Source organism: Aptenodytes patagonicus, chromosome 1 (genome assembly GCF_965638725.1).
Source record: "Aptenodytes patagonicus chromosome 1, bAptPat1.pri.cur, whole genome shotgun sequence".
Lineage (NCBI taxonomy): Eukaryota > Metazoa > Chordata > Aves > Sphenisciformes > Spheniscidae > Aptenodytes > Aptenodytes patagonicus.
Genome location: NC_134949.1, coordinates 157,001,818 through 157,026,635, shown reverse-complemented (window position 1 = coordinate 157,026,635; position 24,818 = coordinate 157,001,818). Strand labels below are relative to the sequence as shown.

General features: G+C 40.9%; 1 protein-coding gene across 1 annotated transcript in view; it reads right to left on the bottom strand.

Annotated features, from left to right (window-relative positions):
• The window catches only part of LOC143171269 (opsin-3-like), a 92,825-nt gene that overhangs the window by 51,045 nt on the left and 16,962 nt on the right, over positions 1-24,818 (bottom strand). Inside the window, exon 2 of the mRNA XM_076360138.1 lies at positions 18,846-19,171. Within this exon, the coding sequence (XP_076216253.1) occupies positions 18,846-19,171 (326 nt within the window). The remainder of the gene's footprint in view (positions 1-18,845; positions 19,172-24,818) is intronic.

Below are 24,818 nucleotides of genomic sequence, written 5' to 3'. Positions count from 1 at the left end.
AGACGATCATTGTCGGCCATCGTCCCTTGCTTTCCTAACCGACTGCGCTCATTTCCCAGCTGATGTTCTCCACGGATATTTACTATAATAACTGTTTGGTTTCACATCTGCTAAAGGGGGCTGTAACAGAACTACTGGGGATGTAACATGCTGGGGATGGAGATTCTGCATCCCTGCACGTGGCAAGCGGTCAGATCCTCGTTTCGCTCTCTCAATCTGCAAATTAATACTACTCCCAATTGCAAAACATGTCCTTTATCTTCCAAGGAAGAGGTTGGCACTAGTATAATATTCTTTTACAGCCTAATTTTGCTCTAGATATGCTGGTTTTGGCAATTACATCTAGGAAAAGCAACATAGGTATTTTAAATAATTCTCTAGATTTCCTTCCAATTCCAATTTCAAGGGGTCCAACACATCTGGGACAGTTAGTACCAAGATACGAACTACTCTAGCAATGATTCACTAATAAGCCCAGGCCCCTTCAAGTCAGTATTTGTTAAATATGCATATTGCAAATTCAGCTCACTTTTGAACAACACTTTCATTTCTGAGTTTTCTCACAGAAGAATCCTTCAGAGTGCAATGAGTAAGTAGGGATGCATATAGTCAGAGCCAGCATGAAGCCTGTCCAGTGTGAATTTTATCACCTCAGAGAGAAAATGATGATGTAGTCTCATAAAATTCCACCAGTCTTCTGGAAAGACCGAAACTAATCGAGCAATACCTGTACCTCCCTAAGGAAAGGTCAAAGTAAAAAGAATACTGAGTTAACAAGATGATTCAGCAGGCTGGAATCGTAGTTCTTTTAACTTGACATTTAGACTGAATTAACATCCTGAACTTACTCAGCAAGCAATGGAGCTCAAAGCAAATCCATTTAGTTTTATATTGAGAAAATCCAAAATGTGCCAGACTGACATGACTAAGCACCTACTGAGCCTTGACCATCCTGGAGCCCGTACGGAAGCATGAGCAGAGCAGAAGAGCTTTTTCACTACTGAATAGTGAAAGAAAACATGCAAAAAGAAAAGGCTCCCAGGAGTAGCATGCAATTAATAAAAGGCCAAGGCCAGATTGCCAACCACAGTTAGAAATTTTCTTCATAAGGAGCTTAAAGATTGATGCAGAAAGGCCAGGTTGAAACAATGTGAAAGTCAGTTCTTTCAACTTGACATTTAGACTGAACTAGTATCCTGAACTTGCTCAGCAAGCAAGACAGAGAAAGTATCAGGTAAGACCTTTAAAGGCTTTTAGTGAGTGCTTGCAAGCCATACCAATAGAGAAACTAGAAAGCAATATCCAGGTGAATTAGTTGAGTGAACTTTCCCAGAGACAGGTGTTTTTAAATGCCCAGCTCCTACCGAAGACATCAAAGCAGAGCGGAGCGCTACTGGTGTTTCACTGGGGATAGCTATGACCAGAAACTAGTGGCAATACTCATTCTATTTTCTGTGCAAAGCAATGGCTTGTATGCTTTGTTTTACAGACTTATAACCAATCTCTAAGTATGTTCAATGGGATTGTTAATAGGAATAAAAAAATGCATATACTTCAGTGTTTGCCGGGTAGGGAAAGCTCCATTCATCATAGGAGTGTTTGCTCAATTATTTTTTTTTAATTTAGGCTCAGAATATTTATGAATTTCTTTTCTACTTCTGTGCAGGTTGGTTTTATTCACACTTTGTTTATATTTAATCTTTAATAGACCAGATATAAGTAGCAGGATCTCAGCTAAATGGAAATTTCTCTTTCCACATGTTTGGGGCAGTTTCAGGCGAAGTGTTACATTACCGGATAAAATGGATGTTACAGCCTCCTGAAACACTGCAATGTTGTGCCTCTTCTGCCTTGTATGTGACTAGAAACAAAACAGTCCAATATTACTGAGGTCCCTTTAGTAAACACCTTACATGCCTTTTATTATCTGGAAGCTGTTTAGTTGACAGATCTCCCATTTCAATTTAGATTACCGCTCCTAAGTACAGCAGAAGGTGTTGGATATACCCTAAAGGCAGCCCTCGCACATACTCAGCTGTGATTAATCTAGCTGCTTAGCAGATGTCAGATGTACTACTAAAAGTCAAACAATCACCCATTCACTGTAAGCTCAGATGACTCTACCTCAAGCCAGAGACCATTGTTCATTGTTTTAAGATGCATATGGTGTAGATGTTTTAAAAGAAGAACCATGGAAAAAAAGACGCTTAACAAACAGGAAAGTGAAGCCTCAGACCCCTAAATCTTAAAAATTAAGAGTCAGTGTTCATTCTTTTTACATCTTGTAATAACAAAGGAAGAATGAATTAAGACCACAAAGGAAACAGTAGTTAAGTTACAATGAAAACTGTATGAAATAGAAAAGTTGGAGAGTCAATGGATTAAGCGTCATCTTCTTAAAAACAACTTTAGAAATAGAGTAATACACTTTATGCATACTTCTCCAAAGAAAACATTGGCTACTTATGATCATATCTTTTTCTTTCCTATCATTCACCTGTCCAGAGGGATGTAGATTTACTGCATAAGGGTTCCTGAGATTTTTAAGTTGAAGATCTCTATAATTAAGCAGCTGAAGATTTCATCTGACAACTGCATTACTAGTGAAGAGAAATTCAAATGAAACCTGTGCCTGATAAGAAGAGATGTAAAACTCTCTATGTGGTGTGATAGATTGGTATCATTTCTTCTGGGAAGGTTCGGACAAGCGCTCCTTCAGTGAAGGAGGCTCTCTGTAAAACTGAAGTGTCAGGTGCAAACTGGAAAGTGCCTGAACAGTATCTCTTTTCTTCCAGCAGGACCAGATGTTTTGAAGAGCCATATGTGAGTATTTAATTAAAAAAAAGCCTCAGAAGCCTCTACTCTAAATACTTCACGAGGACTGCTCTCACGCTGCTGGAAGCTGCTCTCCGTTGGGGCGCAGTGTGCTCACCCCAGACCTGCCCAGGCGCAGCTGCCTGGCCCACACAAGCTGCTCTGAGTCTTTGCTGCTGTCAAGGCAGCGGCACCACTCCCTTCCTCCCACTCCAGCCTTGCCCTCCCACCCTATCCCCCTGCCACGCGTGCAAGAAAATGATTAATTTTCAGCCAGATGATTGCCCCAGTGTTTTATCCAACTGAGTTACACTGGGTATTGAGTCCTGTAGGATTATATTCTATCAAGGCTAGTAAGTAAAGGCACTCAGAATATTGCCAATCTATTTTCATTGACTCAGATTAATAAAATGCTGCCTGAAATATAAGTCTGTGTGTTTAAAATATTATTGGCCCTATTTTTGCCATCATTTTTCACTTGTGACAGTGGCCCTCACTTTACCATCAAGCCCACCGAAATAAGTAGAGCCAGCTGCATAGTAAGATACTTGTGAATTGAAGTATGGCCGCGGTTTTAATCTACTACAGAACACAGAAGCTAATTTCCACTGAGTCACCATGAGACAGAGCCAAGTAGTATGCAAAGCAGCAACAATTTTGTAAAGGGAAGAATTCCATAAAATATCCTGGCTGTTTATTTTAAGAACAAAGGAAAAACCAAGTATAGACAAAAAAAACCAAACCCCTGTAATAATACTGATTTGGATTGACTGTACGAATGTGACAGAACACATAATTAGGACGTGAAAATTGGTGTGACTTTTCAACACTTCTTTGCCATACTGATGAGGCTCGGTAAGCTGAATATCAGTATTTGCACCTTTACCCTTGTTAAACCCCAAGGGCAATGAACTATTATGTGAATGTGACAGCTGCACATTTATTACCATATCACATCATGCATACTGAACAAGGTGGTGAAGATGGAGAAGGTGGAAAAAGGTTTAGGTAGAACCACAGAAACCCTCTTGGCATTTTTTAATATGGCTGCACTGCAACAACAGAAGTGTTTCATTTGCAGAGAGGCAAATTACAGATCAGTTAAGGTCAAAATTATTCCTAGTGCGACATTTTTGCACTGGGAAACTGAATCACAAAAATGAAAACATCCTGTGGGAACATGCAAATTTGAGACATTTCTGGTGGTACCCAAGTTTCCCTGGGCTTCTCTCTTGTTCCTTGACAATATGCCTGACACAGACCTAAAATGCCTGGGCTTTTAGTGCCTAGTTACCTCACAGAGCTATTTTATTCAGGACACTGGATCTCACGGGCATTTTAGCTCATCAGCTCCAAGGATTTCCAAGCCCTTTTGTTCCACATCGTTTTGGCTAAGCAACTGCTGTAAAAGGGCACCAGGACCCTCAGTGGTTTCAGGGTCAAGAGGAGATTATTTTATTTTTAACATCTAAATGTCCCAGTGGAGGATTATGTCAAAATAAAATACTGCTGATTTCCTGATCTGTGAAAAATAGTGAGGTTAAGATTTGTGTGTGTCTCCCGCCTTATTCAAGACAAGAAATCTCTCCATCAAAAATCTCAAACTGGGAAAAGACCAGAAAGTCTATTCCCCAACCAGCTCTATTTAAAATAGTACCCACAATTGTCTGAAGTCAAGGAAGAAAGCCAGAAACTTAAGATTCATGTGCACACAATGAACTTTTTTATACAACAAGCTGCCTTTAAGGAAGAAAAGAAAATTCCAGTTTTCTTAACACACATATTAAAATTAAACCTCCATGGAAAGAAAGAGATTAAATAGGTGCCTATTTTTAAAAGCATGAATAGCTTCGTCTATACTACTAAATAAAACCACTCCACGAACTGAGAGAAAACTCTTGTCCCCAATCATCCATCCTGCTTAACTGTTGGCACCCTTGGCTCCTCAGCACAGACTTGCCTTAGCACTCTCTAAGACGATGCCCTCAAGCCACTATGTGAAAGACAGAAAGCATCAGTGACAACTCCCAGTAGGTGGCATGGACAAGGCTGCACCAGGTTTGGCTCCCTCCTTCCTACGTAGTCCTCTGACTTGTGCCGCAGACTTGCGGCAGACTTGCACTCACCAACACCTCTGCTGTATAGATCAGGGCATATCAACTCTCAGCTCCACACTGTAAGAGCTCCACGCTGTAAGAGCTGGAAGGCAGCCCTCATGTCATTTCAGACACTTTGATTTGGGCAAATAAAGAAAATATGAACTACCATGGTTGAGGTCCACAGGTCCACAGAGACAGCACGTAAGGTCCAGAGGATGCTCAAGGCCAAACACTGTGTAGTATGGAGGTAGGCAGCTTGTACCATTTGCTTGAAGGCCAAGGAAGGTCCCTGGCCATGTAAAAACATGTCAACATTGAATATGCACAGTTATCTGCATGCATGCTCCTGGGTGCAGAGTCCACACAAGCACAAAAAAAAATTTCTGCTGCTTCTAGAGTGTGTAGGATTTGAAAGAGTGACCTGCCCACTTCACATAAATGTTAAGTATTAAAGTATATACTGTGAAGACAACATAACCTCGCATCACTAACAAAATGTTGTACTTGTTCTCATTTAATCTGTTATATTCATATTACACATGGGTGTGCCTCCACTGAAAATAAATGTAGGTTTCATAAAGGAAGTATACATGTACCATTTAAGTCTAACTCTTCAGCAGGATATAATATCCACCACAAAAAAATATAGGATATAGTAGGTGATAAAAATATTAGAATATGAGTAGTAGTTGAGCAAAATTAGTATCTATTACAGGTACATTAGGCCACCTTGGCTTTAGTCAGGTAAGCTGAAGCTATAGGATCAGAAAGCATTGGAGATGTAAGACAGAGAAGAACTGGGCTTTCTCACCTTTTGTTTGTGGATGAAACAGCTTTAGTGCCAAGTAGCTCGGGAATCTAAATTTTACCTTATTTTAATTGTGGTAAAACAATAAGATCAATCTCATAACTTTACATAGTTTAATACATTTCTATTATTAAGATAATAAAAGCCTGACAGCTCAATTGTATTTCTCTGGCCATAAACTTTGAATCTGTGTTTATGCAGAGGTTCTCATGCAGATGTGCAAGTTATTCAACTGAGCTAAACAAAAAATCCTACCTAGCCGGTAGGATTAGAAACCAATGAAACAAAGGGGAGATTGAGGGGAACCTCAATCCATCCCACTCCTACCAGTTTGATGCCAGGGCCAGCAATAGATGCCCAGAGCCTGGAGAAGGAACCCAGGTCAGCAGGAGAGCACCTGAAGAGCAGCACAAAGGAACTCCAGACAGTAAGACAGCTTCATCGGGGGGCCAACTTCAATGCCTCCATGCAAACGCATGTAGCATGGGGAATAAACAAGGGGAGTTAGAGACACGCGCACGCCTGCAGGGCTACGACCTTATTGGCATCACGGAGACGTGGTAGGATGGCTCCTATGACTGGAGTGTTGGGATGGAGGGATACAGGCTCTTTAGGAAGGACAGGCAGGGGAGACGAGGAGGGGGTGTCGCCCTCTATGTCAATGACCAGCTGGCGTGCATGGAGCTCTGCCTGGGGATGGATGAGGAGCTGACCGAGAGCTTGTGGGTCAGGATTAAAGGGAAGGCAGGGACAGGTGACATTACGGTGGGGGTCTGCTACAGGCCACCTGACCAGGAAGACCGAGTGGCTGAGGCCCTCTATAGACAGGTAGCAGCAGCCTCACGCTCACAAGCCCTGGTCCTCATGGGGGACTTCAACCACCCTGACATTCACGCAAGCATACAGCTGTCCAGGTCTCTGGCTGCAGGGAGTGCCTGAGCCTGTCACTTGTACCGGAGGGCAGCAGAGACACCACCTGTGTGCGGTGTGACCAGGTGGATGATCTGCTCGGCCTGGTGGCAGAGCTGAAGGAGGAAGTGGAAAGGTTAAGGAGTATCAGGGAATGTGAGAGGGAGATAGATTGGTGGAGCCGCACCCTACCATCCCTGAGGCAAAGGCAGCAGATGGAGGCTTCACAAGAAGCAGAGGATCCCCTGCCCTCTTGCCACCAGGCAGAAGGAGGGCACCTAAGTGACAGGGGGGAATGGAAACAGGTCCCTGCTCGGGGTGTCGGGCGAACCCCCGCCCGGCCCTCCTCACCTTCCCAGTTGCCCTTACACAGCAGGTATGGGCCCCTGGAACTTGAGGGCCAGGCAAACGAGGATGTAGACGAAGGTCCATCCAGGGGGTTGCCTAGGGTGAGGCAGTCAGCCCCATGCATTATGACTGCCGCTGCTAAGAAAAAAAGGAGGGTAATTGTCATAGGCGATTCCCTTCTGAGGGGAACAGAGGGCCAAATATGCCAACCAGACCCATCCCACAGGGAAGTCTGCTGCCTCCCCGAGGCCTGGGTAAGAGACATTACTAGGAAACTCCCTGGTCTGGTACGGCCTTCTGATTAGGCTGGTGAAGTTCCTACTGACTGGAAAAGAGGAAACATAACCCCCATTTTAAAAAGGGAAAAAAGGAAGACCCAGGGAACTACAGGCCAGTCAGTCTCACCTCTGTGCCTGACAAGATCATGGAACAGATCCTCCTGGAAGCTACGCTAAGGCACATGGAGGACAGGGAGGAGATTCGAGACAGCCAGCATGGCTTCACCAAGGGCAAGTCCCGCCTGACTAACCTAGTGGCCTTCTATGATGGAGTGGCTACATCAGGGGACACAGGAAGGGCTACAGATGTCGTCTGTCTGGACCTCTGCAAGGCCTTTGACATGGTCCCCCAAAAATTCCTTCTCTCTAGACTGGAGAGGTATGGATTTGATGGGTGGACTGTCTGCTGGGTGAGGAATTGGTTAGATGGTCGCATCCAGAGGGTAGTGGTCAACAGCTCAATGTCCAGATGGAGATTGGTGATGAGTGGCGTCCCGCAGGGGTCCGTATTGGGACCGGTACTGTTTAATATCTTCATCAGTGACACAGACAGTGGGATGGAGTGCACCCTCAGCAAGTTTGCAGATGACACCAAGCTGAGTGGTGCGGTCGACACGCCAGAGGGACGGGATGCCATCCAGAGGGACCTGGACAAGCTGGAGAAGCGGGCCCGTGTGAACCTCATGAGGTTTAACAAGGCCCAGTGCAAGGTCCTGCACCTGGGTCGGGGCAACCCCCGCTATCAATACAGGCTGGGGGATGAAGGGATTGAGAGCAGCCCTGCCGAGAAGGACTTGGGGGTACTGGTGGATGAAAAGCTAGACATGAGCCAGCAATGTGCACTCACAGCCCAGAAGGCCAATCGTACCCTGCACTGCATCAAAAGAAGCGTGGCCAGCAGGTCGAGGGAGGGGATTCTGCCCCTCTCCTCTGCTCTGGTGAGACCCCACCTGGAGGACTGCGTCCAGCTCTGGAGCCCTCAGCAGAAGAAAGACACGGACCTGTTGGAGTGGGTCCAGAGGAGGGCCACGAAAATGATCAGGGGGATGGAACACCTCTCCTATGCAGAAAGGCTGAGAGAGTTGGGGTTGTTCAGCCTAGAGAAGAGAAGGCTCCGCAGAGACCTTATTGCAGCCTATCAGTACTTAAAGGGGGCTTATAAAAAAGATGGTGGCAAACTTTTTAGCAGGGCCTGTTGCAACAGGACAAGGGGGAATGGCTTTAAACTAAAGGCGGGTAGATTTAGACTAGAGATAAGGAAGAAATTTTTTACGCTGAGGGTGGTGAAACACTGGCAGAGGTTGCCCAGAGAGGTGGTGGATGCCCCATCCCTGGAAACATTCAAGGTCAGGTTGGACGGGGCTCTGAGCAACCTGATCTAGTTGAAGATGTCCCTGCCCATGGCAGGGGGGTTGGACTAGATGACCTTTAGAGGTCCCTTCCAACCCAAACTATTCTATGATTCTATGAATGGATTAGAAACTTTGAAACAATGTTTGTTCTAGATTTTATGTATTTACCTTTCTTCTTTTAAATGTTTTTGATTTTCATTCTGTAAGCACATAATCGTCATTTGCATCCATTTCATATCTCCATAACATGTGGATTTGTCATGTCATACTGGTATGCCATCATTCTTCACTACATGATTAAGATCTCAGGTACTCCCTCTATTACTGTCAACGTATACTGCCTCAGGCACTATAGCTTGAGCTCTCAGGATTTTCAGCAGCGGAAGGGGAGCTAAAACAAGGAACTAATGAATGGTCATAGCTATTACAAACGTCCGTGGCCAAATCCTGTAGTTGCAAGTAACACAGGACTAACATGGAGGTGGAATAAGGGTGGAAAAAGTCAAAGCAAACTTCCTTGTTAACCCTCTTTGCTCCACCAGGAAAAAAGCAGAACTACATGTGGGACTGTGACTGAAAACTTCGCTATGTATGTTATGGTTTATGTGCAGTGAACCAAGGCCCTCTGCTTTGACTTCCCACCCAGACAGCGCTGGCTGGGGACTGACATAAGTACTCTCACACAATGGCACAGTTAATGTGGTATCAAGCACGTGGTGGTCACCAGAGAAGGAAGCCCTTCGGCATCGCACATTTGTTCTTTTTTCACTGCACAGCAGTGTCCCTTTGCAGATACACCCTCAGAAGTGTTTCTCTGGGGGACAATGGCACAGTGCTACATGTAGGACAATTTATTTTGCTCCAAGCCTTCTGCCAGGGGTTCTGCCTGAGGTCACAAGTTGGTCTCTTAAGTGGAGTCAAACTACAGGAGAGTAAGTAAGTGTGGCTCGGTTCTCAGTGCTGAAATATAAGTACACAAAACCACATTCTTTACCCTGCAGAACACCCTTCTGTACTTTTAACCTTTTTGAATTTTACAACTGGTGAGCAAACAAAAAAATCTTATGCTTTTACTTATCAGGAAAAACCTTTACTAAACCACCCCCTGAACTGAGACATCATGAGTGTTTGATATTGATGTACACCATTTGCTGTAAACTGAAAGACTTGTGAGACCACAGCCTATTCTTTATGGACATAATGCATCCAGAGATTAAAGCATCAGATCTTAAATTTCTATTAGCTGGTTATTAAAGATTGTGACAGGCTTATTTCCTCCCTAGTTTATCTAAAGAATGAAAAATGGCAAACCCAATGAAATCCTATTTTCTGGCCAGCCATTAACTTGATTTACAATGAATTTGTACAGTGCCTGATTTATGCCAACGTTGTATTACTGCTTCTCTGCAAAATACAAACAATTAACTAATGATTTACGCTTATGCAAGCACAGGGGAAAGAAGATCATAATCTTTTCTCATGCCTGTTTCCCTTCCAGCATGCTCAGACCTCAAAAAATGAAGATTGATCTGGTCACATGCTTCAACAGTCAGTCGACACTTTTTAATTAGAAATACAGAGAACAACCCTGAGTGAACACACCCGTTACCCATGAGCTAGACATGTGTCTATGCAAGACCTGACAGCAGCTGAAGTCTCTAAACACTTTGAAAGGTATTTTACATTGGATTGACTCACCATTCCTTTACTCTCCTAAAAGCTGAGATGCTGAAATTACAAGCCTTGCAGCAATACACAAAGAAAAAATGTTAGCTATCTATCTCCTTTATTTCTCAGGGTTTCACAGGGTTTCACATTCTTCTCCACTATTACAGTAAACACTGGATTTTGTGCCCTTGGGACAGACTCCTTCAATAAAAACTGGTATTAATGTAGTGCACAAAACTGAAATCTCTTTACAGTTGAAAGCAGTGAACCCCCAAAATCAATGCTGTATTTGTAGTGCCTTCATGATAGCTACATAACATTCTTTTCACCTCCTGGGCAAACCCTAATAGTTATGAAAGAGTACAAGAATAACTTAGCTCTTAAAAAAATAAGCAGGCTCGTAAATCTTGCTCTGAGCTAATCAAAGCAACATTTTATTCCAGCAGGCTTCCCATTTAAAAAAAAAAAAATAATCAGCTAACAGGAATAATCAGTGCTTGCTTCGTTGTAATACCCTTGAACAGAAATGTAACGATAGAACTGTCTGAAATGTGAAATGCTGACATCTGAAAATTGCTTATGAAAGTGAAAACAAGTATTTTTGAAGTCCTCATGAAATGAATGCCAAAATTCAGTGACAAAATGCTACAGATTTTGTTTCAAAAGTTATGTTATGCTTGTATTTTATATTATGACCTGGCATTAAATAACAATGACATAATGGCATAATCATATCATACTATTTTTTTTTAAAATCATTGAAAACAGGTACTAGGTGTTTTTTTTAAAGAAATGATCGATACAGTGTATCCTCTTTTCAAGATGAAAGTGTTTCCTTGTTTTTTGTAATACAACAATTTACTTCTTTTAGCAGGACTCATCTTACATGTCTGCAGCTGACAAAAGTTATCTACTTTGGGAAAAACCTCCTTGGACGTGACTTTCTTTCTCTCTTCACTACAGAGGGAATGTAGACAAAAAAATTAGACTACGTAGATGCTGAAAATGCCTTAAATTCTCACAGTTTTCAATACTACATGCTTTCCTTCTGTAGAGTAGGAATAGTAGCATCATCTTCACAAAGCTTTGGAAAATCTGTGTATATTCACAGCATTTTCAAACTGTTAAAGGAAAAATTTTATGGAAATCTCTTCACTGAAAGAAGGAAGGAGGAGATCTATCTAAGCAAAAAATGGTGTCAGGCTAAAGGAGAAAAAGGACCATGGGACTCATGGTCTATGAAAGACAAGAGTGGTTACAGAAATGATCAGAAAAATACTAAACAGAAAAAGATTTGATATGCTAAGAAGTTTATATTTATGTAAGACCATTTACAGATTGTGACCTGATTCTAAACAAATTACATATTCAACAGAATTAATTAACTTCTCATGAAATGGCAAGAAAATTATTTTTTGCCTTTTTTTCCAAGTATTCCATGACTTTTTTAAAAATAATTTTCAAAATAGCTGTCCCAGATATCACCTCACTTACAGGATTCTGAGAAATTTCATCATGGCAGAAGCCAAGAAAACTTGAGAATAACCACATCTTCAGAGAACTGATCACTGATACATACTATATGCAGCCCAATGGATTTCAGTGCTCCTCTTCTTTGAAACAACAAAAAAAGTGTCAGCTGCTTTGCTTTTCTACTTGAGCAATGATCTAGAAATTCAGAGAAAGCATAATATTTTATAGGAATGTCAATTGCTCTCATAATTTAAAGCCCATTCTTCTACCAAAAATCTCAAATCACACAATAAAACCACGTCCCAAGTGTTGTTACCACAGAATGTTCCTGTTACCACAGAATCCAAAAAATGGCCTGTCACCAGCTTTCTGTTTTAGCTGTGCAGTGGCTTGCAGATGCAGAATTTGGCAAAGGTCAAACAACTGCCCAGTAAGGAGATGTTGCATATTGACTGCTGTGTGCCAGTTGAAGGCTGTACAGAAAGCTTGGAAATATTGATTTTGATGATTTTCTTCATGATGCTGGTTATAAGCTATATGATTACATTGCTTTGTAACATCTGATAATCCAGCAGACCCCTTTCATTACATTTTGCTAAGATTTATTCCAATTCTCTCAGCCTGACACTTATATTTCAATTAAGTTCCCACATCCTCATAACGATGTGACAGAAAACATCTATCCATTCATATGCGAATTGAATCTCTTTTTGCTTGTGAATTATATATAATTATTATATCTTCACGGCAAGGTTTAAAAAGGAAAGGCAAAGTTATTTATCGTTCTTCTGCTATACCACCAGAAGCTAGGAGAGAAAGTACACTTGAAGACCCAAAGGGAAGAAATAAAATTTATGAACATAGAGTAAAAAAATAACAAGATATGGTTGTCCTATGAGTATAGCTGACTTTCTGAGCATAGATGCAGTTAGGGTCAAACATATTTGAAATTAAGTCAAATCCCAAATGTACTTAATCACATTTGAAAGAGATGAGCTACAGGAACCAAAGGACCAGGTCTATATCACCTTCACCTGAATTACATTTCTTAGGATTTCTTTGTTTCATTAAATAACTAGAAAGATTTTGAGCTTTGCTTCTGAAAGAAGGCCTATGACTACAAACCTGTTTTTATTTAGGGCTTTTAAGATAGAGTTAATGGTACATAATTGCTTTATCAGTTTTCTCAACATAAGCCATAACTTCAGTGCCATCAAAGATAATGTTTCAGAAAATCGAGTTTCTCTATAAATAGGCAAATGAAGCATATGAAGGAATGATGGAACAATTATTACTTTTCCATCCTACTCTTTGTACTATGTGAAGATGATTTCTTTTCGGTTTAAATCATTGAGCATTCTGCCCTAATGTGTTGTCTTCCTACAAACAGTCATTTCCAAATGAGCTGGAGAACTGGAAACAGTCACAGGAGCGATCCTTCTACTTTATAATTCTTTCCTGACTACTTTAATGAACAATGATGCAATAATTGCTTTTACAGATATTTTTAACAGTTCCAAATAATACAGACATAAAGCAGGATTAAGGAATCAGAAGTCATAAAAATCTACATCTCTTCTTTCCTTTTTCTCTCAGACTTTCTTTGCAGGCACGGGAGATTTCAAAACCACCACTGCCATTTATATCCAATGCTTTAAAAAACACACTAGAGTCGAAATCTCGCCACACAGAATTCAAAATTAGTTTATTCAGGTTTATAATTGAGTCACAATTTCACTCTGGGACATTACTTCTTAAATAAGAGACAGAAGCACTTTTCCTCCACTAAATTTAGTAATTTGAAGTCTGGAAGAGGAGTAAAAGAGAGAGGACCAGGCAGCTCTCTGCAGCGTAACCCTGACTGTCCCCGTTCCTCTACAAGGTGTCAAGACTCAGAAAGGTTCAGGGGATGGGATAAAAAAAGGTGATCTGGTTCTCCTAAGACACATGGAAGTCAGAAATCATGTGGCACTTTTCAAAAGAAACAACAAAAGTTGCTGTAAAGAGAAATAGTCAGGTAATTCCACTACCTGAACCCACATTTTGGTCACTAGTTAAACTAGCAGTTTATGAGGAAATAAGCATCAGTAGGTGCACCACGGGGTGGAGGACAAGGCATACTGGTAAGGCCAACTTCTATCCCATGTGGGCTAGTCTTAAAATTTTCATTGAATTTTTTTTCTTGTTTTTTTTTGTCAAAAAGCAAAGTCAAAGTAGAACTGGGGTAATGATGTGAAAGAATGTAATAAATGTTTTCCATCTCTACTTTTTCCTCGCTGTTCTCAAGTAAAAAGAAAAAAAACCCAACACAGTAGTACTACCAGGTCAGGTCACAAGCTCATCTACTCCAGAACCCCATGAGACAGTGTGACCACTGGCCCTTTGCCCACTGTAACACACGGTCTGTTGCACTGAGCAAGAATTGCATGGTCAGATGTGCATTACACTACGTGCTTAAGTCTTCGTGCTCTGCTTACAGTCCTTTTTATTGTTTTCCATGTCCTAGCTACATTCCATAAAGAGCTGCTGAGCTTTGTTCAGGCACAGCTTTCGATGAAGGAAGACCGGCAATGAGATGAGCCAAAATGAGAATCTCCACAAAACCAATCTGAAAACTTATCTTGAAACAATGTTCTGGAATTCTTCTTGTCCTTGTGCAGGATTTTTATGCGCAAGTGGGAGATAATGCAGACTGAAGAGATCCCTTTTAAAAGTTTTACTAATTTTCATTAGGCTGGTTCATATGAGTTCTCTGGGCCCCTCAGTGGAGGATTTTAATCATATTGTGCCTTCTGCGCTACAGTGATTGCTATGCTAATCTCTGTAATTCCACATTTGGGAGCCCACTTTTCAAAGTGTAAACAACTGACACTGACTTCATAAAGAACATTTTTCCAGAGGGAACACAATGGTAGAGTCACAGAGAAGCATCATAAGCCAAAAACTGGAAAAAAAATCTAATTGCACTAGGAGAAATAAACCATTCTCAGTTTCTTTTCCTTGTTCTGTAGAATGTGCATGAATAAAATATATGTGAATAGTATTTTGTGAGGGAGAAAACTTTGTCCCTTTCTACTTACAGGTATCAGACGCATCATCTCTAAAGGAAAACTTAAAGAAGAAACTGAATTTCGGCATCTGCAGGAATGGAAGAACAGGTTTCATAAAAAAACAGGAAACAAAATCAGCAGAAGTGAAAATATGGACTCAGAGGGAAGAAAAGTCCAATAAAATATTTGTATTTCTCTCTGTCTTAAAATCTGATGCGCTGCCAAGTTCCCTAACAGCTGCTGAAACCACAGGTTTTCTTCGGCTCTCCATTTTGAGCATTATTTTGCTTAGCACCTCTGAAATGCTCTAACTATTCAGAGCTAACATTTCCCTGGGACTTGTTCAACCTGCCCGCCTCTCGGGCCGGGCTGAGCTCATCTCCTCCAAGTGTGTTGCACAAGGAGGGTAGCAAAGGCCATCTGCAGAACCAAACTCAACCGTCCAGATAAAGCCATTCTGGAAAAAAAACCCATACCTTTAAAGAAAATAACTTGAGCAACTCCTAAGGGTCCTTGAGCTTGATAAAAGGCAAGAGCTCTGAGATAATAGTACAGTCATGTTGTAATACTGTTTAATGGCAATTGCTGTTAACATTATTCATACAGGGATGCTATTGACTTGTAATTCCTTGAAAACACAATCTTTTATAAAACCTGTATTACTGAAATCCTTGTGCCTTTTACCATTACACAGATTGCAGATGACTTCATAGGATCTATGAATGCCTCGAGTGACAGAATGCTACAGCACCTGACTAAATTTAGAGAAGAAAAAGAGAAAAGCAGACCTATAATTACTGTCCCTGCAAAGAGAAAACGCAGGTGCTGTGCCAATTCTTGCATTAACTATCCCAAATCTATTAAGATATTTCTTCCACCTCAATTAATTTACATTGCGGTATTAATAACAGCATAACTTCTGCACTCTTGATCTCAGGGTGCAATACCATTAACGCTACAATGCTCTAACATAAAAACTTCTATGTATCTTATAAAAATATGAAATGCATATTTTAGAAAATTTACCAAGCAGCTGAAGCTGGGATAATGCACTTCTTATGTTTGCGATGGTCCCACATTTCTTCTAATATGTTACACAGAGGGTCATAGAAGGACTTTATGAGGCCAAAATATTGCAAGATAATGATTTTTTTTGCCCATACCAGAAAGTAACAGCATTACAATGGATGTAGTAACCTCTCAACTTTTTTTTGTATTACCCTACCTACTCTTTGTAGTTTTATCTAAGAATTACTATACTTTTATTTGCGTATTGCTCACCTTTTCCTCCAGTTTGAACCATGACATACTTCAGCATTTCATAAGCTACCCTATTTATTACAGAATAGTTAGAGGACCTCAAACCGAAGGAAAAGAAGTCCGTATTTCAGTGACTGTGTCATGATATGGTCTTTGGAAATTTATATATATGTCACAGGAAATTTATAAAATGCAAGATTTCAGGATTATGGTACTGGAGGTATATACATCACAGAAAGCTGAGGACTGATGAGTTTTCTGATTGAGATTCTTTTTGCTGAAATACCACTTATCCAGGAAATCTTTTACAAATGCCAGGAAAGCATTAGATGTTTTGTGTAAAAATTTAGGGTTTAGCTATTCAAGACTTCATAAATGCTCGGACAGCTGTTACGACCCTGAGTCATAACAACTTTAGAGAGGAGATATGATCTAATCCTCACTGGAGTTCCTTTGCATTTAACAAGCATTAGTTCCCTAAGACCTGCCCTCCAACAGGTTATGCAAGATCGGGTTTGATTCTTTTTCACTTCCACCATTTATAAAATTTCTCAGGGCTCTCTAACCTCAGCATCCCAGAGGCTTCCTGATCACTCTCAAAAGCACATGGAGGACAGAGGAGAGAGGATTGTGAAAAATGCTATTCCTTATCCCATTTTTTTCTCTGGACAGTCAATTAATCAATCAACCTAGTCTTCCACCCTGACTTCCAAGTAGACTTCCAAGTCTATTCAGTCTTCATGCCTAAATACAAAATGGCTATAGATTGCACATACCTTTTCTATGATACTTTGTTCCCTCAGCACGTTTGCCACAACTTCCTGAGACCCATCAGGCAGATCAGTGAGATCTACTACTACTATTAATATAACTGAATTAAAAGAAAAAGGTGACTCAAATAACACAAGTCTACATTTAGAACTAGAAGCTAAAGCACATGCTACAGAAGCTTCATCCATACAAGTATTTGTACGTTGTGGATGATGTCTGTTGTCAGGAATGACAGTGAGGGCTGAAGGAAAGAAGAGACAAAAGTGTAAGAAAGTTGTATCTTCTGCATATTGGTAGTAGCACATGTTCCAAGATCCTGCTCCTTTCTTTAAGGTGATGGTAAAGGATACTGCTGCCCAGGGACCAGATATGGTCTGCAACTTCACTTTAATGGTTTACAATCAAGAGAAATTTTTTCCATATTACTACTGCACAGCATTAAGAGGACTACTAATGTGTGATTCATCAAAGCGATTTTACTGGCTTGCTCAGCACTCAACCAGGAAAAGATTTCCCATTTGGGCTTCAAGTGTTCTGAAAGTTTTGACAAATCGTGTAAAAGGCACGACCTTAATTCTTTATGACTAATCAAAAGTGAACTACATCCACTTTCGTTCTGTATGAGAGCCTCTATTCAGGGATTTGCTGCCTTTTTTTTTTCCATTTAACACTTTTAGTTAATTCATCTGAACATTTTAGAGAATTGCTTTTTAGAGAACACCTATACACTCATACCTTTCTCATTATTCATCATTAAACTGTTTTGTTACTGTCCCAAGAGTATTCAAACTTCACAATACCACCCCCCCGGCAGGATCTTTTGGAACATTCATTTTGGAATATCTGCAGTACCCCTTAAACCAGTCAGAGAAGTGTCGGCGTAGTAGCAGTCGTAGTAGTATTGGTGGTAGTAGTATTTAAGGAAACCCTTAAATGTGGTCTAGAATTACAAGGAGAAGCTGATCCCTGGGATAACTCTGCAACTTGCAAGAGAACTGCATTACTCTAGAGTTAGGTCTTAGATTAAGAAGCGGAAATTATTAAAATGTCATGATTGAAAATGAGGAAGAAACGTTTGTATGGATGTCTTATTTATAGACAGGTAAACATGGGTGTTGGCTTCATTACAAATGTAACCTTCACCCAGATATGCTGGTTTTCCTAGAATACAATTGTCGTGGTTTGACTCCAGTCAGCAACTAAGCACCACACATCTGCTCAGTCACCTTCCCCACCAGTGGAATGGGGGAGAGAATCAGAAAAGCAAAAGTAAGAAAACTCATTATAAGAACAGTTTAATAATTTAAATAATAGAATAATAATAATAATTAAAAAAAAAATTGTAATGGAAAGTAAAGCAACAAGAGAGAGAGAGAGAGAGAGAGACACAAACAACAACAACAAAAAGGAAAAAAAAACCCAAGTGATGCAACCGCTCACCACCCACCGACCAGCCAGTTCCCGAGCAGCAATCGCTGCTCCCCGGCCAACTCCCCCCAGCTCATATGCTGAGCATGACATCACATGGTATGGAATATCCCTTTGGCCAGTTTGGGTCAGCTGTCCTGCCTATACTCCCTCCCAGCTCTTGTGCACCTCCTCGCTGGCAGAGTATGGGAAGCTGAAAAGTCCTTGACTTAGTATAAACACTGCTTAGCAACAACTAAAACATCGGTGTGTTATCACATTATTCTCATGCTAAACCCAAAACACAGCACTATACCAACTACTAGGAAGAAAATTATCTCTATCCCAGCCGAAACCAGGACCAAATTTTCAAACCACAAAGTCAGTACCTATATGGATGTTATCTGGTTGTTCTAACTGTTCGTAGCTCTGGAGTATGAAAAAACTTGAAGACCTCCTGCCCCTTCCTTCAGGCTTCCTGTGGTCTTTTCCATTTGGTTTTGCCTTATTGTTTTGCTCTCTATCATCAGTGCTTCAAACTTGATAGAAGAGAAATGCAACATATGTCTCAGAGCAGTTTGCACTATCAATAGCATACAGCAGCTTACCTGTTTAACAGCGTAAAGGAGGCGACCGTAGCAGTACATCATGACCATCACAGGGATGACCAAGCAGAATATGAAGAGACAGATGATATAGGACGTGGATTCGACTGACTCTGAGGACCAGCGTACCGAACAGCTTGTACCTGCACCTTCTACCCCGTAACTGCTCCAACCGATCAGAGGTGGCACAGTCCAGACCAGGGAATAAATCCATGAACCGCTGACTGCCAGCAATGCCTTCCGGTAGTCAGCACTGCGCTTGTTGCACAGGGTGAGAGTACTGTAGCGTTCGTAGGACAGGACAGCCAGGGAGATCAGGGACACAATGCCTGCAATGAACCAAGCAATTTAAATGCTTACTTTCATTATTTTGTGCAGTATCCATTTTAAACCCCAAGAAACGAGATGCTTTTCTCGCTATTACATATTTGAAGCAACAGTGAAAATTATTTCAATTATTCTCTATGCTTAAATCCCCACTGGACCTGGTTGCTCTGTCCATCATGTCAAATTTTGTTTAACTTCTATTTATATTTATATTGGAAGATTTTCGCACTTGAGAGCTATTCCTCTTCTAGACAGGTTTTCAGATTTAGCTGTTTCAGTATTACCCAGGGGAAATCCATTTTTTACATGAACTAATAAAATGTTGAAAGATTCCCTTGCTAAGAAATATTCAATTATTAACATCCATGAGCATTTTCAAATGTTGCATTGACTTTCATACATGCAGAAGGCTTTATATTCAAGATTGGGAGCCCAAAAATGAAAGAAGCTTTGGCACTTCTGCCCCATCAGCTAGATATAGCTTCAGTTCTGACCACCTGTATGTGGAAACAACAGACAACCCTTGGCATGAGTGTGATGTGGCAGGTCGTAATTTTATTTACATATACATCACATCATCAGTCAAAAAGTGATTTAGATTAACACTGAGCTCTAGGTGTTGGAGACCAGTTATATAATCCAGTGGAAGATTCAAAAATCTGGGTTGTAGGACATTTCCACTCTCTCTTTCAAGGTTCAGGGTCCTGACCCCCTCTACAAATCTTTATGGATTTGCATGGCAGGTTCTTAGTCATTACTCAGTGGGGTTTTTTTCACTACTTCCTATGTTTTTGTTCTCCTTGCAGCTTCCTTACAGTTCTTGGTGACACAACACTGGATACCATTTCCCAGGATTTATGACAGACGGAACTTGCTGGAAGAAATTTAACACCAACTTTTCCCATGGGTTACAGGCCCCTCCTTTTGGTCCTGTAAGATGAAAAACCTGAATAGACCTATGTCAGTCCAGCTCTTTCTTTTTTTCTTGATCCTTGCCATTAATAACAGCCAACTATACAGTAGCATTGAGATCTAGCCTGCCAAAATTCTCTGGTTTTGAGTGGTACCTACTTCCAGCAAATCTGTTAACAAAAAAGATCATCTTCAGGGGAATCCACAGCTGTAATCTACTTTTTTCCCCATTTAACTGTCAGCTTCTCCTATAGCTCCTTCACAGGTGTGGGACAGAGACTCCCCTGGGGATAGCACTGGTCTATCCCAAACCTGGGCAAAACACCCCACACACATACCCGCACAGGGCACAGCAGGATACTCTCCCCAGGCACAGCATTTTGCTTCTCTTTCCCCCACAGTTCAGCCACTCATTTCCTAGTTAGCTGGATGCAGGCGCAGCTGTTCCTGCCATCCTGACAACAATTTGCAGTTACTTTGTGCAGAGCTGGGTATGGCAAAGGACGCAGGGGGAATGCAAGCACTGCCTGCTGCAATAGGATGCCTCAGGGGAAGAGGAGGCAAAAGGGTGTGAGGAGAAGGCAACTTTTGGTGAAGAAAATATCTGTCTTGTTACAATAGCCTACTAAATTATTTTCTGTATATTACTGGGAAGTCAGACCTAAAAAATAGATACACTTACAGCTGTAAAATGACACAGCTCCACTAAATTCAACTGAATTATACAGTTTAAGAGCCTAACTTTAAACCTATTTTAAGGTTAGACTATTTTAGAGGCAGTGGAGACTTTCTGATCATCCCTCATCTAATCTGATTTCCTACATAACACAGCTCTTGAAAGCCCTTGGCCATAATTCCTGCACTAAACACATATCTCAATATAGAAAAAAAAATGGTGGGTCCTGAATTACAGGCTCAAGAACAAAGAATCTACCACTCTCTTCTCGCTTCCAGCCCACACTTATTCATCTTCATTTTCTTTGCATTGCCTCTTTCCATGCTTTTATCTGCTTGACTAAAGAGCTTCTTGCTATCAAAAACATTTAGCTCACGTAGGTACCCAAGGCAAAAATCCAGATTTTATATTTGAAACTTAGGCCTCAGTAAGGTGATATAGATCTATTCATGCACTTCAGATTAGACCATCATGGACTAACAGAAAACAATCTTGGGAACAAGAAATCTCTCCCCTCCCAGCTGAGTGCTCTACAGCAAGGTTATATTATTCTTGCTTTACCTCTGATGGCAACTGAGGGCACAATGTCCCTATTTTGATGAGATGGCAGGTGAGACGTACTTTTGTTGAGAATATCCTACAGTCCTGCGGGTACGGTGTTGCCTAGAAAACCCAAATGGGGTATTCAAACTTCCCTAGCTAAGGGTCCTGCCTCCTGGATGGCTGCTTTAGCCACTGGGCTCTCAGGTCAAGCCCGGCTGCCAGCTCTGCCTGCTCGTCCCTGTGGCTGTGCTACTGCCCAGCAGCTTCTCATGGTTTATATTGCCACGATTTACAGCATTCGTTTACAGTTCTTCACATTTTTGTCTACTGCCTAATATGAGAAAGATTCTCAGCTTTTCTCACGCTGGTATTTATGACGGACGGCTTTATGAAGTGGATCTGAAGATAACTGGCCATGAATGCAGTACTGCTTGCTTTGAGCCAAAGAAGAGTCCTGTCTTTAACTGGCATAGAATTAATGCTCAGTTATTAAATTAGGACCATGGCGATATCAGTAAAAAATAAATCAAATATTAGCAATCAAACCCACAAAAGTTTCCTTTAAATTATAGCAAATCATTTTTCTTCTCTACACAGAAGAAGATTGGAGACTCTTAATTACACACCTTGGCAGGAGCCATTTCATCTTTACTCACCTTTTATTATTGAGTTCCACTGACATGACACAAACTACATTTTTCTCTGGAGGACAAGAGCTGTGATATATGGAATCCCAAACCACAAAAGTTCAGAAAAAAATCAATATTTATCTTTTTCTTTTTGTCACAGTAAGACTTTAAGGTCTGTGCTACACCTGAACTATTTAATATCGCTGAAATTAACACCACTGTGCATTGACTTCTAATGCTTTCAAAACAACAAGGGAAAAAGAGGAAAGTACTGAAGAGGTAGTTCGTAAGAGATATTAAAAGTTAAAAGAATTCAATGATGTGGCTCATGTGGTTAAAATATACTAAACCAGGCTAAGTACTTAGAAAAATTACAAATACTTTGAAAGAATGAAAATGGTGCTTTGAAAGACAGAAAATGATGAAATTGAGCCATAAAAAAAAAAAAAAAATTAAACTTTTTTCCCAACAGTGAGACACATTCAATTGAATTGGCTGCAAGTAATGAAAACACCTATTATCCAGGTGAGGAAGAAAGAAAAACAACAGAGGCCATGGCAACCCTCTCTCAGTCTACTTAGTGTGACCTTGTGCAGTGTATACAAAGTCTCGAGATGTGCCCGGACCCCCTATCCCCCAACGCTGCAGCTCCATCCAACCTTGCTGATGAAGGGCCTTCGCCTGAACACGGAAGCCAAGACTGGACAAACCCAATATAGGATGCACACCAGGAAATAACCCCATTCCAATATTGTGATAGATTATCAGCTCCAATGTCTCTGTTTGCTAAGAATATCCTCAGCTTTTTAATTTAAAAAAGTAAAATTTTTTTAATCTCACTCCTTTATCAGTTCAATAGCTGAATCCTGGGAAGATACCACTATCATTTGATCAATTGTAGCAGATACACAGGCCCAATCTGTTGGACTGAAACAACATCATTTCACAAGAAAGGCAAACCCAGGTTTTGCATCAGTATTTAGTTTGAAACTGGGTGGAAGTAAAAAAACAGGGATCAGGTGTGTAACAGCTAGTGAATGACCTTCCATCAAAAAACCGACGATTGCCTTGCCCTTTACATGCCTTTCAATAGCACCCAGTATGATCTTCTCCATAATTTTTCCAGGTACTGAAGTTAGACTAACAGGTCCGTAGTTTCCTCAGTCTTCCCTCATGCCCTTCTTGTAATCCGATTTGGATAAAGTAGAATAAAGTTTCTCACTTTTCATTGTGCATCCTATTTTTGTATATCAGAGCTTTCTTAATGTCATATGCACTTAACTGTTGTGGCCTTTGCCAGAAATCCTGCACTTACCTGGTATTCTATTTCATGCCCTATCTATTGCAGTCATAGAAATTAGTGAGAATCTCAGCTTTAAAACAAAAAGCAATTAAATAGTTCAGAATTATGGCTGAGGAAAAGACTTGAATGTAATCTCCATAGTCTTAATAACCAGAAAACAAATTAAAAAAATTAATGTAAGTTATAAAGCGAAGAAAATAATTGTAATTCTAAAGCTAATCACAATGCTTTATGCCAACATTTCATTCTTATTTTGCAGTAACATTTATGACTGGGTAGACTGCGTATATTAATTTCAAATGCGTAATGTTTTCTAAAATTGCAACAAAATTAAGTTCAGGAATTGCACATCTAAATAGAATTTGCCTCCAACAAATATTCAGGGCCTCAAGCTGGTACCTAGCCAAATAACTCCACAGGAGTCAATCACAGTGAGAAACGTAATTTGTTCCCCCAGCATTTCATGCATATACAGGAACAAAGCTGAGGTTCTCACTGAACATACTGAAAGATGACATAAAAAGCCACTGCAGATTGCGTTTCAGGAACAAATAATTATTCAAAAATTAACCATGGAAATAAGCGACTTTGAGACAAGCCGGGTCTGAGGCATGAGCCTTTTCTGTACAGCAATTAGTTGCAGTGAGTGGAGTGCAAGAAATTCAATTTCAAGTCATAAACCAGGACAGGCATCCATTTATAGGACTACCGTCTGAGACATTATCTATTATTTACTTTTATTTAAAGATCTGTACATTGCTTCCTGGCAGCACAGCACAGAGTGTGGCTCTAGGTGAAGGACACAGCAAATCATTGTTTCGCTCCCGCAAGTCTCAACTAAGAGCGCTACATTTTCGTATTAGTTTTTGCTGTTTCACGCTGCTCACTGATGTAGTAATTGGAAACGGGATGCAGCTTGCCTATGGTCTGTAGGTTATGAAAAACTGAGAATCCCAGAGATTCGGCCTACACTGGGTAAATGTTTTGACTACTAACAACGCATGTATATTTGCCCCCTTAAAGCTCCTGAAGGTCATTATCCTACATCTTGATTAGAGTCCTGGAGCATCACGGTTGCATGACGTAATGTATATCCTGTGCTGTATTCTGGCTATCAAGGACCAGGGGCAACGAAAAGAAGCCACAGGTAAGCTTGGGCAGGCTGAGCTTGGAGGAATGCAATAGCACCTTCTTCAACGAGACAATAATGGATCAAAACTAAATGCAAGATGTCACAAAAGGCCAAGATGATTTTATCACACCCAACCTCCATGCAGGTTGATTTTACCCACTCACACTCATTCTCTCACAGCTTTCACCCCCTCACACTCTCACAACCACAAAAGTCTGTGTTCAAGAGGTCTGTCCAGGATCTCTTCTGTGCAACAGGGAGAACAAGGGACTCTGGCTATCAATTTGTCAAACCTCTTGCTTATGGGTACCTCCCTGGCAACAAATTGGGTTTTAGATAGAGCTTTCATACACTTTAGGAGTTCACTGTTGTTATGAAGTGGTCCATTGCTTACAAATCCTGCTCACATGAAGCTTGGTATGTCTCAGGCGAGGCTGCTGCTCCCTGTTTGCAT